General features: G+C 35.6%; 1 protein-coding gene across 1 annotated transcript in view; it reads left to right on the forward strand.

Annotated features, from left to right (window-relative positions):
• The window catches only part of LOC145980704 (uncharacterized), a 75,415-nt gene that overhangs the window by 40,267 nt on the left and 11,468 nt on the right, over positions 1–23,680 (forward strand). Inside the window, exons 11-21 of the mRNA XM_083113767.1 lie at positions 1,219–1,274; positions 1,637–1,691; positions 3,386–3,435; positions 3,795–3,830; positions 5,663–5,780; positions 6,735–6,790; positions 7,075–7,129; positions 8,048–8,097; positions 9,248–9,283; positions 14,516–14,633; positions 14,991–15,046. Of these exons, the coding sequence (XP_082969893.1) occupies positions 1,219–1,274; positions 1,637–1,691; positions 3,386–3,435; positions 3,795–3,830; positions 5,663–5,780; positions 6,735–6,790; positions 7,075–7,129; positions 8,048–8,097; positions 9,248–9,283; positions 14,516–14,633; positions 14,991–15,046 (686 nt within the window). The remainder of the gene's footprint in view (positions 1–1,218; positions 1,275–1,636; positions 1,692–3,385; positions 3,436–3,794; positions 3,831–5,662; positions 5,781–6,734; positions 6,791–7,074; positions 7,130–8,047; positions 8,098–9,247; positions 9,284–14,515; positions 14,634–14,990; positions 15,047–23,680) is intronic.

Below are 23,680 nucleotides of genomic sequence, written 5' to 3' on the forward strand. Positions count from 1 at the left end.
ACTCAAGAGTGACAATTTATTTGGTAATAGGGATCAATATCTTCACATGCAAAAACACTAAACTGTGTTCAGAAACGTAGAAAATGTATAAAAAATTCCTACATTAATGAAATGACATTTTTGCAAAGAGTCACAAGACCTTTCACTTCAAGCCGATTGAAATTCGTTTCTGCAAATTTAATCTTCAAAACTGACCTACAATTCTACATCATTCAAAGTATCCCATACCATACGGTTATAATTCACTAGTGACAGAAGTTTGGGGTCGGGAAGCGAAATAAATTAAATCCCAATGTTAGAGATAGAAATATTCAGAATTTCCCAAAATTGATAATTTCGAATTATGTACAATATTTCTCCCTGAAGTGGCAGTTTTCGCATTTCTGAAATGAATGTACCCGCTTCCAGACACTGTCCCCATTCTTAATGCAGAAAATGTGGAGAATTAAGCACTTTTAACCCACGACAATTGGAAAATTTCCTGACAGTTCTGGACCCCAAAAATCGAGAAGTGATTTCCTGAAGCTTGTTCAGAACTGGAATATTCTTAGCGATCCCAGTATACATACACAGAGAGGTATTGAACCTAACTGCCTAACAATCACTAAAGGAAAAGAATAATATTAATATCGCTTACGAAATAATCACTATGATATTGTGTGATGATCAGTTACTAACCCTGTATGAAAAATTGATTAATTTGTTGTTTTAAGTCCACTTTATGCACAGAAAGGCTAATCGGGACTAAACCTACGGTTTAAAGTGGGATCCAAACCACTGTGCCATGTGCCTCCACTGGGTATCAATCCCGAGACCCCTTGATTACAAGGCGACGACGCTACCACTGCGCCATCGAGGAGGCCCTCCCTGTCTGAAAAGAACGTTACAAGAAAACGATTCGCCCCTATTATGAGGCACCGTGAGTCAGACCTCCAGTGCCTGTCCGTGTAAATTAGACCTTCACACGTGAACTACATACAGGGTATAAGACCAGAAGAGTCTCTGGTAAAAGTGTCTCGCTACATATGGAACTCCAATACTAGGCAGGGATGGCAATCTTACGGTAATATGGTAAAACATAGAATTTTAATTTTCTGGTATTAAACATGACTTAATGAAATTAGAAATCACAAAACACGTAAATAGATAAATATGTTAGGATAGGCTTGACCTCGTCACTGGGTAAATTTCTATAATTTTTCTCCACGTTCTTTTCAGCTACTAATTGTGATGATGCTTGGGAATTGTCAAAATGCGTAAGAAGATACAACAAGGTATGTGGGTTCTCTTACATTTTTTAAAAGTTATTCTTCATCTTCTTCGTGACCCTCACCGCCGGGTATTTGCCAGTCTTGGTCAAGGATCTAAGCGAGGTAGTTTGTGTAAGGTGAATTGGAGAGTACCATAAAATCGAAGTTTCTCAACTAAATAAACATGTTCACGGAGATGTTTCGCTCAATTATAGCAGTAGAGAATTATTGTTAAGGAGATTTGATACACTTATTGTTACTATATCGTTTCCCTTTAATTTCGGCTTGCGATTTCAAACAATATTTTTCAATTTGCATTTGCTCTATTTGATTTGCAACTTGTCTTGTAAATACATTATAAATGCAAATAACATTCATCATTTCAGGGAAAATGGGCACAAGCTGTGGAAAAATGCATGGCAGAAGAACATATTACTATGGGTAAGAAAACCTTACTAGTTTAAAAATTGAGTGATTCAGTACAACAATGATACTACCCACTTTTCTAAAATATGATTCATACAAACTATTTTTTTGTAATGTCCACACTTCAAAAATTACACAGCAAAATTAAAATAGATTCACTGCAATGCTTCAGTAATTGTCTTTTTGAGCTTGTATAAACTAATACCAAAAATATGAATGGTGTTATTTTCATCTGCACTTGTGCTGAATGAGTTGTACTCTCTCCAAACCAGAGAGATTGAAAGAACTTGCGTTTTCACTCTTTGGCATTGGGATATTTTGTATCAGTGTCACGGATGAGGATATGTTGGAAACAGTTAATTACTTTGCAGAGAAAGAGCAAGTCACTTACTGATAGAAGGCTACTTTACTAAAGTTGTACTCTTATAGTAGATTGGATAATATCCATACGCTTTGAATTGAGGTATATAAGGAACTTTGACTGAATGTTTTTTAATAAAATCTTTTGAGTAGGATTTTTGGTTACTGATCCATATTCTAGTTTTGACAATACTCTGGAATAGTAAAGTACTTTTACTGGTTCTCTTTTCATGAAGTCATGGCTTGATCGGATTATAAAACCTAAATTTCTGAAAGCACCGTTAGTAAACCTTTTAACATTGCTATTAAATCTGAGCTCGGTGTGGAAACATTACTAATCTCAATATTGTGGGGTTGAACTTCAACTTGTTATTTTTACACCAAGAAATTCACTCTGTTTACATTTTCCTGTAACTTCAAGCAGTTTTCACAGCATATTATTTTGCATTATAACAAGTGATGTGCGTCTACGCGTAAACAACGATAGTCTACATTCTACACGGAGATTATTTTATACACGTACATGTTGTAATCCATGTAAACAACATGGCGAAAGGTGATAACTTAGCAAAGGGCGGCGTGGAATTAAAAGAAAATTATACTGAGTATCAGTTGCTGATGTGTAAGAAGAACTTTTCAAACTCTTTCTTCCAAATTCGATCAATTTTTCACCTTGGAAGAAACCTAATATAGGAAATATTCTAGTATTTTATGGGGAAAATACCACTTTTGTCTCATGACTGCCATCTGTTGTTGTTTTTTGCATATTATTTATTTTCTTCTATAGTTGATAATAGAAGAGAAGAGAAATTTTGTTGTAAATAGGATACTTTTCATTTCGTTAGGAACCAATATAGTTGAAAATGTCACTTTTCTTTCATGAAACCCTTGAAAATTAATTTTAATGCACTTTAGATTGTCTACGTAATTTATGTAAACTACAACCCAATGTAATCTACGCGTAGATTACGTGTAGACAACGCATGTAGATTTAAACTTATAGTCTACGGCACATCACTGATTATAACGTAACATTTGTCGGCGAAAAGCAACTTTTGAGAATTTTGTATGCAATTCAGTAAGTCGTTGATAAGTAATGTAAACATAAAATCTCTAAACATAATATTTACATATGGATTCAATTTCTCTTCAGATTATAAATGTTCCCTAGGGAATTTATAACTTGTACATACATCTACAATTGGTCTGAAGTCTTGTATGTACATAAACATTGCAGTTAAGAATACAATTGTCGTGATAGATTTTCTACATGATATAATATTTAAAATGTAATCATAGTTATTTATCAAGAATATCTCATATGACTTTATTGTTTTCAAACATTTCAGAACAGCTAAAAAGTAACTGGGTCAGACTAAACGCTAGCGACGAATTCAAGGTATGTACGACATTTTTGCAATTTACATTATTTTGCTATTGGAGTGTATGTAAGAGTATTATTTTGATAAAAATGCACAATTTGTTCTGAAATTGGAATTTTCAACAGAACAAAGTAAGACATACAAACCATAATTTTTAGATTATATAATCAATAAAATATCCAATAATTCCTTCAATATTAACAATTTTAGATGATGAAAATATGGTTCTAGATATATTTTTATTCTGTACTGATAATTAAAAAAAGTTATTATATTTGCAGAAATTATTACAAAACAAATATTTTTCATATGTAATTAATATTGAAGTATTGCGAATTGTGTAGTCTCTCATATAAGATTGTTTTTTTTATTACAGTGCTGGACTAAGTGTTTCCTGGAGAAATTTGGGATGGTATGTTCTCATGTTTATTTTTGTTATTTTAGGTTGTGTATTTATAGTACTAGCATCGAAAACTAATGAATAGTTTATCAAAGAAACCACTTACAAATCATTAATGAGTAAAATTTAACACAGTATGGGGCGTTACCCCCACACCCCCTATACGCCTTCATGGCGTAGTGCTATGCACAGGGGAGCACTTTACCTTTTTTATAAATTTCACAAGAGACATGATTTTGAACATCATTGCTCGTAAGAATATTGGATGAGAATTATTTTTGCCGGTATACTCATGTCTTCGTCATTCTCTATTTTTTTAAAAAAATCTTCCCAAACCCAAGTTTTGAGAAGTGTTGTTTTACTTCATACAAACTTTGGGTTTCTGTGGGATCTTTCGATCCCTAATAGTAAAGCAAATATAAATCGTCATTTTAATCTTGTCTGAGAGGCCCCAAATTCGAAAACTGGCCAGCGCGTGGATTCTTCATTTTATTTAATCATCCATTCATGCTCATAGTCTCAATTAAACCAGGAGTTAGAAAATCGTCATACAATAACCAAAATGAAGATAATAAATTTCTACTTTTCTTAAAAAATTAATTCAGCCATCTCGGTGACTGAGAGCACCATGGTGGTCGATGCACCATCTTACCACCTAAAGTTCCAAGTTCAATTCTTGGCCGGGCATAAGTATTTCTTTGTGAGTGTACTTCATCGGTTTCAGCTAATCATCATCATCTTTATCGCCGCGATTATCAAAAACTGGCATATAAAACAAGACAAATATATTAAATACTAGGTTAAATGAAATCATTCATTCTCATTTACATATCTTTAATATTTCTTACTCGTCATATTTTAAGCATTTTGATCATTCATTTTAAACATTGATTTTGAACATATTTTTTTTGGATTACTCCAAAGACAATGTAATTTTCATATCATCTAAAAAATTTGTCATCATTTTTAAAAATCGAAGAAATATTTGAAAAATTAGCTGTGTACATTTTAAACTAGCATTCATGTTATAGGCGTAACTTGGCCTGGAACATGAGGAGAAAAGTAATGCAAAGTTATGATTTTGCAAATGTAAAAGTTATCAAAACAGTCCTGGATAATATTTTTTTGGGATTGAAAACTTTTTGATTCTGTTCTCCAAAAGTAAAACTCCAAGTTCGGTTCTGTCCTCCCCCCTTGAAGTTAGGTCTCAAGATACACCTATGAGTCATATTGACATTTTACTTAAAATTTATATGGATGCTATTGAATGTAATAGCCAATTGAAAATCTCACTTACGTTCTTGTCTTGTTGACTTTTCCTAATTTATGCATGTAAAGATTTTTCAATTTCATAAGATTTCTTTGAACAAATCTTATATCCTTTCCTAGACTTTGTCATATTTGCATCTTTTAAGGAGAAAACCTAACGGAACTTATCAACACAAATACCAAGGCGAAAGAATTTTTTTTAATGACAAACGTAAATTATCGTATTTGCTATTTTAGTCTATACAGTATTTAGATCTATCATAGTGGGATTTCTATACAGTTCATCAATTAAACATTTAATATTATTTCCAAGAAAAATATAATACTTACCATAAAACTGACATTCCAACATTTTTATGAACATTTATCACTCTACACTAATATATTCCATTAATGAAACTCAGTTTATTATTTTATTACAATTTGACAAGAAGGTAAAAATTTATTAAATTTAGAAAACTAATTAGTTCTAAAGATTACCAATACCAAACATTCAACATCCACCAGATGCTTAACCTTAGTTAAAATTCCACATAGAAACCAGAAATTATTTCGAGAAAGACTTTTTGTTCCAGGTTAAGGACAATAAGATAAATCCAGACTATATCGAAGAAATGAAAAGGATTAACAAAATTAAAGGAAAGAGTTCAATATATACGGACGTGGTTGCCGCTGAATGTGGAAATTTAAAAGGCAAGTTTATTCTTCCAAATTGCTTTACTAACAGCATGAAATATTTAAGAGAATTTTGAATGTTACTTTTGTACTGAATTACTGAATTGTTGCAGTTTGTTAAATTCTGCTTGAGTCTTTTTTTGGTTCAAGTGCACTTTATGCACAGATAGGCTAATCTAGGCTTGATCTACAGTTTAAACTGAGATTAGAACCACTATTTACTTCACCGAGTGTTGAACCCGAGGTTACAAAATGATGGCTTTCCCACTGCACCATGGGAGATGTAAATGTTGCTTCCCAAATTATTTCTAATAAATCTAAAGGGTGAGTCCATGAAATATACAGTGTGCTCTGGATGCAATGTAAAAGTAGACCAAAGGAATTTAATTTTCCATGTTTTAGTAATATCTCGAATGCATTTCCGGCTGGTTGAAACTTCAAATCTCCTTTGGTACACCGTTCAGTCAATTTAAAATTACAAATATAAACTTATACACGTTGTCTTACACATATAACAATATCTGCCATTCTTCCTTCATACTAAAGAGAGAGACATACTAAAGAAAAGTAAAAGATAGTAGGAATTGATTTAACAATGGAGTCCGTGAAAGCAATTCCATTCTTGCAAAAAAATGTTTTGAATTGAATGACATGACATAAAATATTGTAGATTTCTAGAATGGCAAATTGAAGAAGAAAAATCATATTCAGCATACACACATTCAAATTAAAATGTTATATTCATATCTAATATTACTTCTAATGGTAACAAATTAATTATCTCCACGATTTCTATTTATAGTATGAGAACTAAAGAAATATTTTTGTTGAAAATGTACTCCATTCGATAGAAGAAAACGCAATTCGCAGGAATGTTGCGAGTGAGAAAAATAAATTTAGTTTCATAGTAAATACACGAGAAATCTTTTTATTTCTGGTATGTAAGGGGGACTCACTTTTGATTTTTTTCAGCTGATACTTGTGACAGTGCCTGGTTACTGACAAAATGCGTTCAAAAGGTCACCGTAGTAAGTACTTTAGATGTTACTTCATAGAATTTAACAAATTGCTACTAAAGTGGAAATGTTAGAATTCAGAATTTCAAAGAAATCAATTATCAAGTAAGAAAGTCAGGGAAAAGTCTGGAAAATCAGCTACGACTATGAAATTCATGGAAAAGCTAACCATTTTTAATAGTCAGAAAAGTCAGGTAATATCAGCCTGTGACTAAGAAAGTTACAGGGAATATTAAATATGGCGGTTGTATACATGAAGTAAATATTGATTTTTCATCTTTCTGTCATGATTTCAGGGAAAATGGAGGAAGGTCACAGAAGAATGCTCAGAGAAACTTGGTATTTGTGGAGGTAAGAACGAATCAATTTCAAGATACCAACATATACAGGGTGTTGCTATACAACAGTGACAAACTTTGGCATCGATTAGATGATATCAAGGCGAAAAATGTTTCTCATTAACATTTTGGCTGAAGCTCGTCTCGACGCTACAAGTCCTAGAAAAAGAGCAATATTTATACACTCCGTCCCAGGAATCTGCCGCGCATAACGGTAAAGAAGGGGAGAAGATCACAACGCAATTATTCAAGTGTTTAATATGTATTTCTTGTTTGTCTCTTATGTACTAATCTATAAGTTTAGGTGGCATTCCATTTTCACGTGGTTGTTGCCTTTTTTTAATTGCATTCAGCACATGTGTCGTAATCTGGTAATGGTTGTATAACAAAAACGGAGTATTGCGTTTTTTTAATGTAAGTTACGAAAAATATTGATTATTTTTTTTATAATAAAAAAATATTTTTAAACATTTTTCAATTATTTGCAAATGATACTCTCACATCGCCGAACGCATTAAGTGAAGGAACAACGTCCTTCAAAATCGGAAGAATGAAAAATATATGTCAATTTTCTCGACGATTTTAACGTAGAATGGATTTATATTTTTGATGTTCCTGTTAATTCCTTTCATCCTTATTCTAACGCTGAATTTTCCTTTCGTCTTTATTCCATTTCATTCCAAATTAAGGCATTCTGAAAAATTTTACATCTTTTGAAAACAACTCACATGTGTTTGTGAATGAAATTTCGAGTCCTAACGTGAGCTCGGGTGTCCTTTCGTCAATGCCCAATCACCAGTCATCATCCTCGTCGTTGAGTTTGGCCGAAAGCAGAAGATAAGGGAATTAAAATAATTTTATACAAATATCACAGAATACAGCATGAATGTTATGTTAGCAATACATTTAATGTCTCTCCTGTTCTTTTCAGAGGACATAAAGCGGAACTGGAACTCAGATGCTCCTACAGAAACATTTAAGGTATGCACAAAATGTTGTTGTTGATCAATTCAATATTGGGGAGAAATTTTATCACTATTGCATATCATTTTGTGTATTGATAACGTTACCACATGCTTCGAATAACTTGAAAGTTTATGTAACTTTTGTGCCGCAAATTGTTTGGAAAGTAATGGAATACAAAGGCATTGAAAATGAAATGATAATTTGGTGCCCTAGGTAGGATTGTATCCTTCCGTCCCCTCGTGCCTACCCGATGGCGCAGTGGTAGCGTCATCAACTTGTAATCAAGGGGTTCCGGGTTCGATATCCGGTGGAGGCACATAATGGTTAGATTCCACATTAAACTGCAGGTCCAGTCCCAATTTGCCTTTCTGTGCATAAAGTGGACTTAAAACCACAATTCAATCAATCCCCTCCAGATTATTTATTTCTATAGCAAACACAGAAGTGGATTAGAATTTGAGCCAGATTACGCAATAAATAAAAATATTAATATATTTATTCATATTATATTTTAAAATCGCAGACAGGTTAAGGCATTTTGTAACAGTTTTATTTAGTTACCAGTAACTATTAAATTATATTATTTTTAACATATATTATTCGTAGAATTTTATGTTAATGCTCTAAGTTTAGAAATTATTACTAGTAGATATGGTCAGTGTTTTAAATAGAGAGTAGAAGTTTGACACTACAGTTTACCCTAAGTTTGAAGTTAATGTACAAAAGTTTCATAGCGTTTTGTGTATTTTCTGATTCCACATCAGTTTTTGTACAATTGAGATTTCGTGGCATATTCTCCCATGTTAACGCCGATAAACCAACTTCTTTCACATGTATAGAAAATGCCGGATGATTTGAAGTTGTTTGACTTCTGTTTTAGTTTTACTTGCATATCTGCATTGGTGTTTTATTTCTATTGTAATAAATATATATAATAAATAAGAATTGTAGCGGTAAATCATGTCAGATTTTAAGAATACGCCATTGGATTCCTGATTGAACGTTTATGCCATATTGTTATTGTCCATTGATTTTCCGAGACAGTCAATTTCTGAAATGAATATGTAAACACGTAATTCCAAAACGTTCTCTTGAAATACATATATTTTGACCCCAACTCTCCGTTATATAATTAATTCTGAAAGTATTCTTGTTTTCTTTTCAGTGTTATTCTAAATGCTTCATGGAAAAAATGAAACTAGTAAGTAATTATCGACATATTATCGATAGTTGGAACTTTCTTTTCTCTCGTAATCTTAGTCCAGGCAATCTAAAGCAATTTCCATCAAACCTGGGCAAAATTGCTTCAGAAGGTTTTTAAACAGTTTCTAGCTCAGAAATCATTGCTGAATAACGTATCCAAAATCAGAGAAAATCGGATCGGACTGGCTATTGTGAATTTCCTTATATTGTATGTTAATTTGTGAATTGTTTTAATATTTTGTGTATTATTACTTAAACTTTGTGTTTTGTTGTTATGTCAAATTATATTTTGCCTTTTCAGAATGAAAATATCTGAATTGTGCGCGATTTGTGAGAGAAAATTGGACAATGGACAAGATGTAGTTAAAATATGATTATCACAAATGACCAACATTGGATGTAACTTGATAAATGCTGATAGAGCCGGCTCGTGGATGATTTGCAGTTTCAAGCTATGCTGAAGATTCTCTCCATCATTGCAGCATCCATAGAGCACATTTACCTCAAGCCGCTTTAGCTGTACTTGCAGAAAACGTCGTTTGTCGTCTGAAAACCCAACCGTTCAGAAAATGTTTCTGGAAGGTAAATTTGTGACAAGATGAAGTGACAGATTATGGACCGGACTCGGATTGAATTTTTGTTTGAAGTCCACTTTATGCACAGAAAGGCTAATTGGAGCTGGACCTAAAGTTTAAAGTAGGGTCGGAATCACTATGTGCCTCCACCGGGTATCGAATCCGGGACCCTGTGTGCGACTCGAATCCCACCTCGTTGCAATCCCTGAAAAGCAGCTGAGGACTGACAGGAAGAAACGGATTTACAGAAATCCAGAAGGCAACGTGGCTGCTTTCTATACACTTGTGTTCACTTACAACATAGTAATGCAAGAATATACCAGATTTTTGATGAAGGGTAGTGAGCAACACAATGAAATGCGAGAAGGTAGACAAACGGAATACTCTAATGTTATTAAATAGGAATAGAACTACTGTAACACTAGTACAGCAGTTAATTTTGATGAATTACATTGGTACGGATATCATCTTCAAAATAATTTAGAACGATGGTTCTCAATAATTCTGCCAAAAGATTGACAAAGTGAAAATCATAGGATTTTTCTGCTGCTGCTACATTGTGGGGGGCCCTGTCGAATACGATATACGCGTACAAGTAGATGCAGCACTCTTTCAGAGAATTACGAGCTTCGTGCACATCCTCGTGCACTATTCGAATGATTAACTATGTTGAGAGTGGCCCAGAATTCTCAGTTAGGTCATGCAATAACTTTCGAATGGAAGTTGAAGAAATCCAGTGCACAAGCCAGTGAATCTTGGATGATGGATACCTCCAACATTTCGTTCGATGGCGTAACAATGAAACACACAAGAACAATGCAATCCCTTGTGTAGATTTCACTCTGAAAACAGATGGAAGGGCTATCGTTTTGATGATGGCTAAAGAGGCTTTTCTACAAACAAGGGCTTAATTCTAAGGAGATTCTGCATCAAGACTAGTAGGAATGATAATTTCAGCGCCGGCAAGGAAAAAAAAACTCCCTAGCTAATGAAGAAAACAACCAAGCAATTATTTCCCTTACAGGTGAGATGAAGCACCGGTGTGCCGTGTACAACGCAGATGAGGATGCTCGTGTGGGCATCGTTCGTGCTGCAGTAGTGCTGCATAGAGGCTTTTTGCTCGATCGTCTAATAGTTCGCACGGATGACGCTAGATGGCTTACGGAATTTACTGTTACTTCGCTCGAGTGAATAACGCTCGAACAGGCAAACGATCGGTATACGCTCGAAGCCCAGTAGTTTACGTACAGCCGTAATTTGTCTGTTGTAGTGGACCTTCAAATATGCTTTGTTAAGTGAAAGACTCAGTGAAATTGAAACTACAGTGAACATAGTCATCATCTCCATGTTAAAATGTAATTTAGTTTATCTTATCAATAAAATGAATAGATGATTATGGGCTGTAACTACCAGCACCAATTTTACACATACAGAGTGTCCCACAAAGGGGTTTACACTATTTGAATGTTAATAACAGAGAAAATATTACAGACAACCTGATGGAACTTTTTGTATCTGGATCTGTTATGATTAGTGCTTGTTGCCATTCATTTGTTTTTGTTTAATTTCAGTCCAGTTGCCAGTAGTGACAAGTAATTAACAAGATGGCTGGGAACCTTTCCGCTGAGCGTCGGAAGTGGATTTTAAAGTGTTTTTGGAAATGTGAGAACATAAAAGAAGTGCAGAGACGATGGCGGGCAGAATTCGATGTATGGACTTCTTGGGGGATCTTGTGAAAGTTTGCACCACTGCTTCCATCCCTCATTCGTTCGATACAGATTTCTTCCTGCCACACCGTCCCAGATCACACACAGTTCCTTCCCTCTCAAACTTGTCGCGTAATTTCGTAATTGTTACACGTGACGGCGGCGCATTATCAAATTCTGCTAGGCCATCGTCTCTGCACTTCTTTTATGTTCTCACATTTCCAAAAACACTTTAACATCCACTTCCGTTGCACAACGGAAAGGTTCCCAGCCATCTTGTCAATTACTTGTCACTACTGGCAACTGAACTGAAATTAAAGAAAAACAAATGAATGGCAACAAGCACTAATCATGACAGATCCAGATACAAAAAGTTCCATCAGGTTGTCTGTAATATTTTCTCTGTTATTAACATTCAAATAGTGTAAACCCCTTTGTGGGACACTCTGTATTTGTACGATTATTGTCACATTGAAATGATATTTGATATTCTATATATTCCAGTTTGAGCGAGCGAAAGTGGTTCAATGCAGTACTCTAACAGGGACCATCTCCCAATACTGTGTACAACAATATCCTCGAAATTGAATCATTGTTGGATCGACGCATCCGCAAGCTGCTCCTCTTTCTGTATGTTTTCACTGGCTCTAATGCCACAACCAGAATTTATCTGGCCTCCCTGATGGCGTAGTGATAACGTCCGTCGCCTTGTATTTAGTGGGCTCAGGGTTCGATGCCTGGTGGAGGCATGTAGTGATTAGGATCTCACCTAAATTGCATGTCCAGTACTGATTAGCGTATGTGTGAATAAAGCAGACTCGAAACCACATCCACAATGTGCTCAATTGGGAAATCCTCAGCATTAGAACTGACGAACGTAACTGAACTCCGATCAGCTGCAAATTCATTTTGTTTCCATTCCTGCCAACATTCAGATAATGAAGCCGTTGGAAGAAAAGCAATGCTTCTGTTGTATGACTGCGGGTCGTCGGAATCCACAATCGAACTATGTCGTCGAATGTTTAGTGTCGTTGCCTTGTAATCAAGGGATCCCGGGTTCGATACCGGGTGGAGGCACATAGTGGTTCGGATCCTACTTTCAACTGTATGTTCAGTCCAAATTAGCCTTACTGTACATAAAGTGGACTTAAAAACACCACATCAAATCGCCAAATGAAATCGTCGAATGTTAATTGAAAACATTAGCTGCAGGTATATAGTTTGTTACACCTGAGTGTTTGTCACCCACCGACAAACACAAAGTACCTTAAATTTCACACACGTTTTCAAATAAGAATATGAAAGTATAGAGAAGAGACGATCGAGGTAGAAGGAAGGAGTTGGTATGTAAAGAATAATTCCTGCTATGCTGTACACCCACTAAATCTAGATTTCCTCCTTAAGTACCTTGATGATACTTCACGATGTGGAAGCAAGTGTAATCGATTGTACTCTCCAATAACTCGTGGCGAGTGGTTGCAATAATAATATGATGACAGTTACTAGCGTACGCAGGATTAATTCTTTTGGGAGGAGGGGGTGGTGGCTGGAATTGTAAAAATGGGAATTACCTACGTTTTACTGATTTCGTATATTTGGAACTTTCACTCAACATTGAAATCGAAGGATTAAGGAAAGAGTGATTTGCATTTAGCACTCTCGTTATTCCCAAGTTCTTGCCGGACCCTGTGGCCGAGTGGTTTTGATCTCCGTGGCGGAGTGGTTAGCAGGGTTTCGGGTTCCGGGTTCGAGTCCCGGGTAAGGCAAGGGTATTTGTGTTTCTCCAGATGATAAGAAACTGAGAAACTGTAATAATTGACAAGTGTAAAAGTGATAAAAAGTGAAGGAGTATTTCCTCTTTTAAAATAAAGTGGTTAGCACATCTCGCTGCGACGCCAAGGGTCCCGGGTTCGAATCCCGCTCGGGTCTGGTTGTTTGTGAATGTCCATTCATCAATTTCATCATTTCATCACTCATCCCCATCTTCGCAAATTAGCCAAGAGGCACAAAACGCGAAGTAAAATAAACTAAATCAATCAATCAATCAATCAAAATTCCCAAGTTCTTTGCTGCTTCCATTTAAAAATTTTGATTTTTCTCAAAATGTCGGGATGGACTGTAGCCCCCCCCCCCCCCACCATGTGCAAGCCAGTGTTTACGGTGGTGAAGACGATAAATTAAACTTTGTCCATGCTTAGAAGTTGACTTTATAATTCGGAGAACTTAAAATAATTTTATTTGAAGTAATTGTTATTTTCTCAGTGTCTAACTTCTATAAATAACTTTTAATATCAAAATTGCATGAGAAATGGTATATTGTTGAAAGATAGTTTTAGTTTAAGTATTATTAAATGTAAATAAAAGCATTACCTGTCTCTAAAATTCGTAAATTACTATATTTTTTGCCTTTAGTAGAAAACAGCCAGTCCGCCATTTTGAAATCCGTTTTTGGGGTTTTTCCCGTGGTCCGATTTTGTCTGATTTTGGATAATGTTATTCAGCAATCATTTCTGAGCTAGAAACTGTTTAAAAACCTTCTGAAGCAATTTTGCCCAGGTCAAAGTGTAAATTGCCTGGATTATCTCTAATAGTAGTAGTAATGGTTACAATTCAAGATAGGATAAATTTTATACTTTCTCTTTCTTTGGTATTGTATTCGATGTATCAGTAAATATCTACAAAATATCGTTATTATTCCTTAAGGTATAAATTAGTGACTATCAATGACAGATTGCATTTCATAGTTTAAGAAAATATTTGTTAAGCATGGTTTTAGAAAGGAAATACTATTATTATTATATCGAAAACACTTCGAATGACAATATTGTTTAGCATACTTCGAAATCTATGCATGCATAACATTGCTCTAGATTCAAATTCCACCGTCAGTATGCATTTGAGCAATTTTATGTTGCAGTATAATACTAATATTTAATTTCCATCTTTTAGGTCAAGAACGGTACTGTTAATCATGAACATGGTAAACTACTGGAAAAGGTATTTATTAAACTGGGACTCGATGGGAAAACTGTAAGAGACATGTTTGCGGAGTGTGGAAACTTAACAGGTACGTTTTGTTCTTCAACATTTCGTATTCCAAGTAATCCGATAATAGAAGGAAATACAATGAAGCATATAATAAATTTATCAAATTTATGATGTTCTTGCAGATAAGTAACAAAATGCTGTTTAACTGTTGATTGCAATAAAAACTTCCTACATAATTGTAACACAAATTATTGCCAAATATTGTACACAGTTTGTACAAATTAACAGTTGAACTTCTTAAAGTAGCAGATGAAAAGTAAAACTAATTTTCTTTTTCACATTTAAACTGATCTTTTGTTATGCTATTATGACTTGTCATAAATGAAACTAAGTATGAACATGTGTTAATGTAATGGACATAACACTTTTTTCTCAGCCCGAACGTGTGAAGAGGGGTGGAAAGTAGCGAAATGTTTTGACAAGAATAAAGTGGTAAGTAAAACTATTATTTTCTTTTTAAAATTTAATCTGAAGACGAGACGGAGGTGTACATTAAATATGGGCAGACTAGAAACTTCGGATATAGTATTTGAGAATGATATATCGGATCAAGAATTCGAGCTATGATTATCGAAATAGGATCTGAGATTCGAATATCGATGTACAGTTCGACATTGGGATATCGGATCCAGAAATCGAGATGAGAATATCGGATTCAGGATACGAAAATGGTATATCGGATCATTTGGATATGGGCTCTTATATTCGAGATGGGGATATCAGATCAGGGTTTGATTGATTTTTTGATTTGTTTTATTTTACTTCTTAATGCTGCCACTTTTGGCCAATCGCGAAGATGAGGATCAGTGCTGATATGATGAAATTGGTGAAGGAACACTCATACTCAGACCGGGATTCGAACCCGGGACTCCTGGCGTCTAGGCACGCTGTGCTAACTACTCCGCCACGGAGGCCCGCTGATCAGGCTTCGAACACCGATGGATTCTGATTCACATGATTTTAGATTCGAATAATTCAAAATCCGATTCGAGCACTCTTCATATGCGGTGCTAGCTTTGCGAGAAAATGAATTTGGGTTTAGTCTAACGTGTTGTCCTTCCCACGCTTGGCGAACGTGGACCTTCGGAGCCGATATCGCTTGATGATGCCTCCACAGACCGGACAAATGCTATTTGTTGTGAAACTGTGATAGGTGTAAGCTTCATGGGAATGCACAAATGTAAACAGCTATCACAACATTTCACTGAAAGCGTCTGCACAAGATCACAAAACAATAGTTTCCTGGTAACCATTCACTCCTTGTTGTCTAACAAACATTTTTTTTTCTGACTGAAGTTAAACTCTATTCACCACAATCTTATTACTGTCCATATAGTACGTTTTCTTCTTCTATAATAATATTCTCTTTTCTGTGACACATTTTTTATTAAATGGCATATACTCTCTCTTCTATGCGTGACAATACATTAAAACCTTCTCCTTCTGCCTTTCTGGCAGAATTTCCGAATGTTTCCTCGCGAAAATGTTCTTGTTTTTCGCAATTAGAATAAAATCGCCTTTATTGAGAGGGCGTACATTGGCCTAGCGGACCCTTTGTCAATTATATTACAGTTCAATGCCTTTCTGTAACATCGTTTGATAGTTGATCATGAGATTTTGTAGGGAATTTGGTTCGCCTGGCCAGGTATCATATGATATCACTATATACTAAATGATTTTTATTATTCGTGCTTTGTTATTCGTATTATAATTTTAGGGCATTTGGAAAAGTTTAACTTTCAACAGTTCCCTCAGCACGCTTCTTACTAGGCATGTTTTCTCTCAAAGATCAAATAAGGTGTCATTTTAATGGCGTCCACGGACCACAGATTCATATAGAGGACATCAAAACAAACAACATTTCTCAGTAACATTTTTCTCGTTGGTGCGTCGATTCGACGCTACAGCCGTTCAAAAAAGACCCTTTTGCCGCCTGGATGCTGGCAACCCAACACAACATTTGATCGTATCTGTGACGTTATTTCTTGCGGTTAACAGCGCACGGCAGGGTTGCAAGGAACACGCAAATTTTGTGAAATAATTACAATCTACCAACCACATTATTAGCTGTAAAACAAAGCGAGAAACGCGTCCAGTAGACCGACTATCATAGCCTACCAGCCAGTAGATCAGCAGTCATCTCAGTAGAAGGGGAAAGTGAACCAAGGATATGAGAAATGCTACAAAACCTATTGAAAATGAAGTGTCAGTATCGGATTTTGTCTCAGCCTACATGTCAAATATCAAGAACAATAAATGTTATTGGACTTACAGCTTACATGTGGCTGTTTACGCCCAACTACATGTTAAATATTTGCAAAGTCGTTGCAAGGTTAATATCTACAGGTTTGTATCCAGATGCCATGTGGTACTTTTGTACTGATAAGCGAATTATCCGAGGTTCACGTTCTTACATTTCGGCTAAAACACGTACAGTGGGATCCATGAGTATTACCTTGCAAATTGTCCATGACTATTTTCATTAATGTTTCTCTTACATCCTATGTGTTTTTAAGCGATGGATTTTTATGTATTATGGTGTATAAGTTGTCAACAGTTTGTTTTGAGTTTTCTTTTAATTCTTGAAGCTCTTATTAGATCAAATAAAGTGCACGAACATGGTGATGGACAATTTGCAAGGTAATACTCATGGATCCCACTGTACAACCACAGTAACAATTTTATGATGAATCAGTAACGAATGTCCTGTTCACAGCTGCAACTATTACATGTGTATCCGGTGCATGTATAAACACAGTCGTCGGAGAGCTTGTATTACTACTACATATATCCCTGTATTTTCAACGATTTATGCCACTTGCCTCATAATGCCCTGAATATACATTATATTAGCCTATGTGTTGCTTCAATTTGGAATTTTCAGTTCTTTCATTTCTATTTTGTCATCTGTTCAGTTTCATTGCGTCACAGACAACTAGTATCAGAAGGACGAATTAGATAGACTAAATTGTAGATGCCAACTTGGTAACTAGATTTGCAAATATTTGACATGTAAGCTGAGGCAAAATTCGATATGACCACTTCCACTTGAATTCTATTTTCTTTCTACCATTTTTCGTATCGTTTGTTTATTTCCTGTTAGGTTACAAAACGTGTTTTCTCGTTTTGTTTTACGGTACATAATGTGGCTGATTGTAGCTATATCATTTTTCACAGAATATGTGTGTTCCTGGTAACCCTGGAACGCATCGCTTCACGACGGTATATGACGTCACAAATGCAATCAAATGTTGTGTGTGGTTGCCAGCATTCAGGCGGCAAAATGGACATTTTTTGGGCGACTGTAGAGCCGAAATTACGCACCAACGAGAAAAATGTCACTGAGAAAAGTTGTTTGTTTTGATGTCCTCTGCACGTTTCTGTGGTCCGTGGGCGCCATTAAATTGACACCCTGTATAATTATTTAAAAGTTGTCATATATTTAATGACTATATTATTTATATATACAGGGTGTCATTTTAATGGCGCCCACGGACCACAGATTCGTATAGAGAACATCAAAACAAACAACGTTTCTCAGTAACATTTTTCTCGTTGGTGCATCATTTCGGCGTTACAGTCGTTTAAAAAGACCCGTTTTGCCGCCTGAATGCTGGCAACCACACACAACATTTGATTGCATTTGTGACGTCATATCCCGTAGTATAGCGATGCGTTTCAGGGTTGCCAGGCAAACACATATTCTGTGAAAAATGATATAGCTACAATCAGCCACATTATGTACCGTAAAACAAAACGAGCAAACACATTCTGTAACTTAATAGGAAATAAACAAACGATACGAAAAATGGTAGAAAGAAAATAGAATTCACGTGGAAGTGGTCATATCGAATTTTGTCTCAGCTAGTATGTCAAATATTTGCAAATCTAGTTACCAAGTTGGCATCTAAAATTTACTTCGTTCTTCTGATACTAGTTGTCTGTGACACACTGAACAGATGACAAAATAGAAATGAAAAAACTCAAAATTCCAAAGGTAAGCAACACACGATATAATGTATATTTAGGGCAATATGAGGAAAGTGACAAAAATGGTTGAAAATACAGGGATATAAGTAGTACTAATACAAGCTCTCTGACGACTGTGTTTATCTATGCACCGGATACACATGTAATAGTTTGCAACTATGAACAGGGCAGTATATTCGCTACTGATTCATCATTACATTTTTACTGTGGTTGTACGTGTTTTAGCCGTAATGTAACAACGTGAAACTCGGATACTTCCGTTATAAGCATATGGGCACAAACCTGTAGATATCAACCTTGCAACGAGATTTGCAAATATAATTTACATGTAGCCGGGCGTAAACAGCCACATGTAACATGTATGTAGGTCCAATAACATTTATTGTTGATGATATTTGACATGTAGGCTGAGACAAAATCCGATATTGACACTTCATTTTGAATACGTTTTTTCCCATATCGTTGGTTCACTTCCCCCTTTCCTTAGATGACTGCTGATCTTCTGGCTGGTATAGGCTATAATGTTCAGTCTACTGGACGCGTTTCTCGCTTCGTTTTAAAACTAATAATGTGGTTGGTAGTTTGTAATTGTTCACAAAATTTGTGTGTTCCTTGCAACACCGCCGTGCGCTGTTTCGCCGCAGGATATGACGTCACAGATACCATCAAATATTGTGTTAGTTTGCCAGCATCCAGGCGGCAAAGCGGTCTTTTCTTGAACGGCTGTAGCGTCGAATCGACGCACCAACGAGAAAAATGTTACTGAGAAAAGTTGTTTGTTTTGATGTCCTCAAAACGAATCTGTGGTCCGTGGGCGCCATTAAAATGACACCCTGTATATATCATTAATCTATTATATTATGAACTATTAATCTCTTAGCAATTGTCTTAATATTTCAATTATTTTTTTATAATTTCAAGTCGATTCAAAAATGGTAAATTTTTAGATATTACCGCATGGGAAATTTGTGTGTGGAAGAAAAAAATGCACATATCTGCCTCTCTACCTACTAAATGTGTACGGAGATAGAGAGGTGCGTATGTCCGCAGTTTGTCACCCTACAACAGCGATAATCTTTCACAGCGTGTAGAAGATATCAAGGTGGGCAACCTTTCTTTGCAACTTATCCATGTTGAGGCCTCGAAAAATTGTATTTTCTACCCTGAACGTTTGCAGATTCATGGTTGCCACTGTGATTTATTTTTCTGTCGGTTTATGTACTAAAAGTGATAATATTCTACGGAGCCAGGGTGAATGACAGCAGAGTTTAGTGGCTGAGTTAACCCTTGCCGCTTAAATCATGCATATATAAACCATTCATGCATGATATTATAATTCCCATAATTTTGCACTAAATAATGCATGGCCATGAAATTAGGCGGATTGGAGAATTATGCACTGTTATCACGTCGGAGCACAACCCTTTGTGATCGGAGGTTTAGAGAATGAAAGATCTCGTCGAAGAGTTGATTTTTGTAATCCATGTGATACAAACTGACAGCATTTGCTCGAAAGGTCAGGGATGACACAAGAGTGCCCCGGAGAGAGAGATCGGTCTGAGGCTCGAACAAGGTAACTCAGCCGCAATTTTAGATAAGTATTTCATACTTTTTGATTGATTGATTTGATTGTTTTACGTCGCTTTTGTATCGCGACGACGAGGATGGTGATAAGATAATATTTATGAAATTTACACAAACACACAACACAAGCTTCACAGAGGATTATGCTGCCTTGATTCCAGATAGTCTCTCGTTGGTCTGCAATAACTCAGTCTAGGATGTACAGTCACGAACACTTCTGGGTTGCAACTGTACACTCACACTTAGTACTCCGGGAGTTTGTTTCTTTACACAGCATATTTGCAGAAGATGCAATTGGACCTACAATTCGTGGAATGTAATTCGGTGCAGGCACAGTAGTTGTATTTACAATAGGATGAGCACACTTATAGCGTAGAAAAGAAGAGCTCAAATGATTAAACAATCTGATTTGGCTATACTTAAAACAATGCCAAGAGGGGCTTATACCCTAATTCTTCAAGTGTGATATGCTCTTAATTTTAAGAATTCTGAATTCTAGTGTAGAAAAGAAGAAGCCTCAACAGACAGATTTGCCTATACTTAAAACAATGCCAAGTTCCCATAAGATTTTATTGTTTACAGTGTGTTTTTCTGTCAAAATCCCAGGAATCTTGAATTCTAGTGTAGAAATGGTGAGCCCCCCCCCCCCCTCAGATTGATTCTGCCATGTGTACATTGATATAAAGCTCATAGCTCCTGGGTTCTGAGACCCAGTAGAGTATGGTGCATAGCCCCATGGTTTTTATTGCCTTGTAATCAAGAGGCTTCTGGGTTTGAGTCCTGATAAAATGTGAAGCCTCCCCTGATTGCAAAGTGTTAATATTGTTGCTTTGTAAACAAGAGGCTCGGGTTTGAGTCTTGATAAAATATGAGATTGAAATACATGTGGCAAAATAATATCTCCACACGTGAGATTTTGAGAATAATTACTGCTAGTTGATATACAACTGATAGCTCCCAGATCTGAAACCTGGTAAAGTGTGTTGTACAACAGTATAATAGAGTAAAATTATTTTATATTGGGGATCACCAGAGCCTAGTTATTGCTGTTGTCTGGGTATAAAAGCACCAGCTCAGCCACTAACTGCTGTTATAATTGTTTTGGCATAGTTCCGTTTTTTTTGGACCAAGAAATTTTATATAAATAAACAATAAAAATGCCAAAACAAAAATATTGCAATCAGTGTAATAAAAATATATCTAGTTCTAATTGGTCTAGGCACCGGCATATTTGTGACTCTAAGAAATGCAGAAAAGTCACAAAAATATGTCCAAGATGCCATAAAATATTAAGCAAGGCATATTACAAATGGCACAAGTGTAATTCTTATGTACAGTCATCAACATTGCCCTCACAACCATCTACATCTGGTCTGAAAAGAAAGCATGAAACACCTTTTAATGCTAGACCGGCAAAGCAGCCACGCTATGAACCCATCCATAGCAGTTTTAATGGCCAATTAAGGGATTACCGGTTTGTATCAGAGCCAAGATGTGGTATTAAGAATTTTTTGAACAGTGTAAATCCTGATGTGCAGGCAATTCTAAATGCACAAAATGGCTCTTATAAGCTGTCTCTCAAATTGTTTACACAATATAAGAAACCAAATGGCACAAAATTTACACAGCCCCACATAACAGAAACTGTACCTGTATATTCAAATGCAAATTCAGACAAAATAATAAGCAGTTTGATAGATCAATTAAATATTAAACACTCTGAATTTGCAGCAAAAGAGTCTGGATGGAGCCTATGCGGATCTCCACACAAGCTCTATGTTAATATTTCTGAATTCAGCCCATTACAAGGATCTACATATCTGCCATTACCTGCCAATATTAAAAACAAAAGAGCCGTGGTTAATATAGAAAATAATGATGAGAAATGCTTTTTGTGGTGTATTTTAGCTGCTTTGTTTCCAGTTTCAAGAAATCCTCAGAGAATAAGTTATTACAAACAACATGAGCACGATTTTGATGAGGCAATGGAGGGTTTAGAATATCCAATGTCTGTTCAGAATATTGATAAATTTGAAAAAAAGGCCCGGGATATCAATGGTAAACAATTATCTATTAATGTATTTATTTGTTCCACTGGCCGTGGCAATTGCTTGATAGCACCTCTCAGAATCAGTACATTTGATGATGATTCTGCTGTTCCGATTGATCTGCTCTTAATTGAAGGGGGTGGCACATATCATTACACTCTGATACACAGTCTTGAAGCTTTAGTCAGAAAACAATTAGACAAATCTAAGACAATATTCAAGTTGTGCCGAAGATGTTTAACTTTATTTGATGGTCACAAAATGGTGAATAGGGTTCGGGAAGTGAATGCAGAAATTGCTAAAAACAAGTTAATTGAACATTTAAAATACTGTGGCAATCATAAACCTGTTCATATGGTGATGCCTAATCCAAGTGAAAATGCCAAATTCAAAAAGTTTGAAGCCTTGTTGGAACACCCAGCATATATAGTCTGTGATTTTGAATCAAATCTCAAACCTCTTGCTTTCTGTAGCCCAGACCCTGGGGAATCTTCAATTACATCATATCAATTACATGAACCTTCCAGCTTTTGTTATATAATTATACGGGATGGTGTAGCTAGTGAACCACACTTATACATGGGACCAAATGCTATCAAAGAATTTGCACATAGAATAGAAAATGAGTGCCATAACATAGCATCTAATGTCTTATTAAAATCAAAACCCATGTTGCCTTTAACAGAGAAACAGATTGAAGATTTCAATAATGCAGAAAAATGCCCGGTATGTGATTCTGAATTTTCAGATATAAATATCAAGGTGAAACACCATTCTCATACAGATGGTAAATTCTTAATGACCCTGTGTAATAGCTGTAATATTAAGATCCAGAGACCAAAATTTGTCCCCATATTTTGCCATGGTGCATCCAATTATGATTTTCATCATTTGATCAGGTACGAGGGGTTTGACAAGCAGAATTTAAATATTTTAGCTGAAAATGATGAGAAATATATTGCTATTAGCAAGAAAATTGAAGTTAATGGTGTTCCTATTGACTTAAGATTTCTTGATTCATACAGAATTTTATCGGCTAGCCTGGCTACACTGGCCACTCAATTATCTGATGATCAATTCAAAATCACATGTGCTTTGTTTCCAAATCAGGACCTGAAATTAATTAGGCGGGAGGGTGTATATCCATATGATTATGTTACAGATTTTTCTAAATTTGAAGAGTGTTCTACCACAACATGAGTTTTACAGCAAAATCAGATCATCTGGAATCACTGATGAAGATTATCACCATGCCCAGTTGATGTGGAACAATTTAAAATGCCAGACATTTGGTGATTATTACAAGGCATATTTAAAACTTGATGTGACCCTCTTAGCTGATATACTTCAGGCATTCAGAAAATCTTCCATGCAAAATTATAAACTGGATCCAATGTATTTCTACAGTGCCCCAGGCCTAGCATGGGCTGCAATGTTTTTAAAC

The sequence above is a fragment of the Lepisma saccharinum genome, chromosome 28 (assembly GCF_977018435.1).
Source record: "Lepisma saccharinum chromosome 28, izLepSacc3.1, whole genome shotgun sequence".
In the NCBI taxonomy this organism is placed as follows: Eukaryota; Metazoa; Arthropoda; class Insecta; order Zygentoma; family Lepismatidae; genus Lepisma; species Lepisma saccharinum.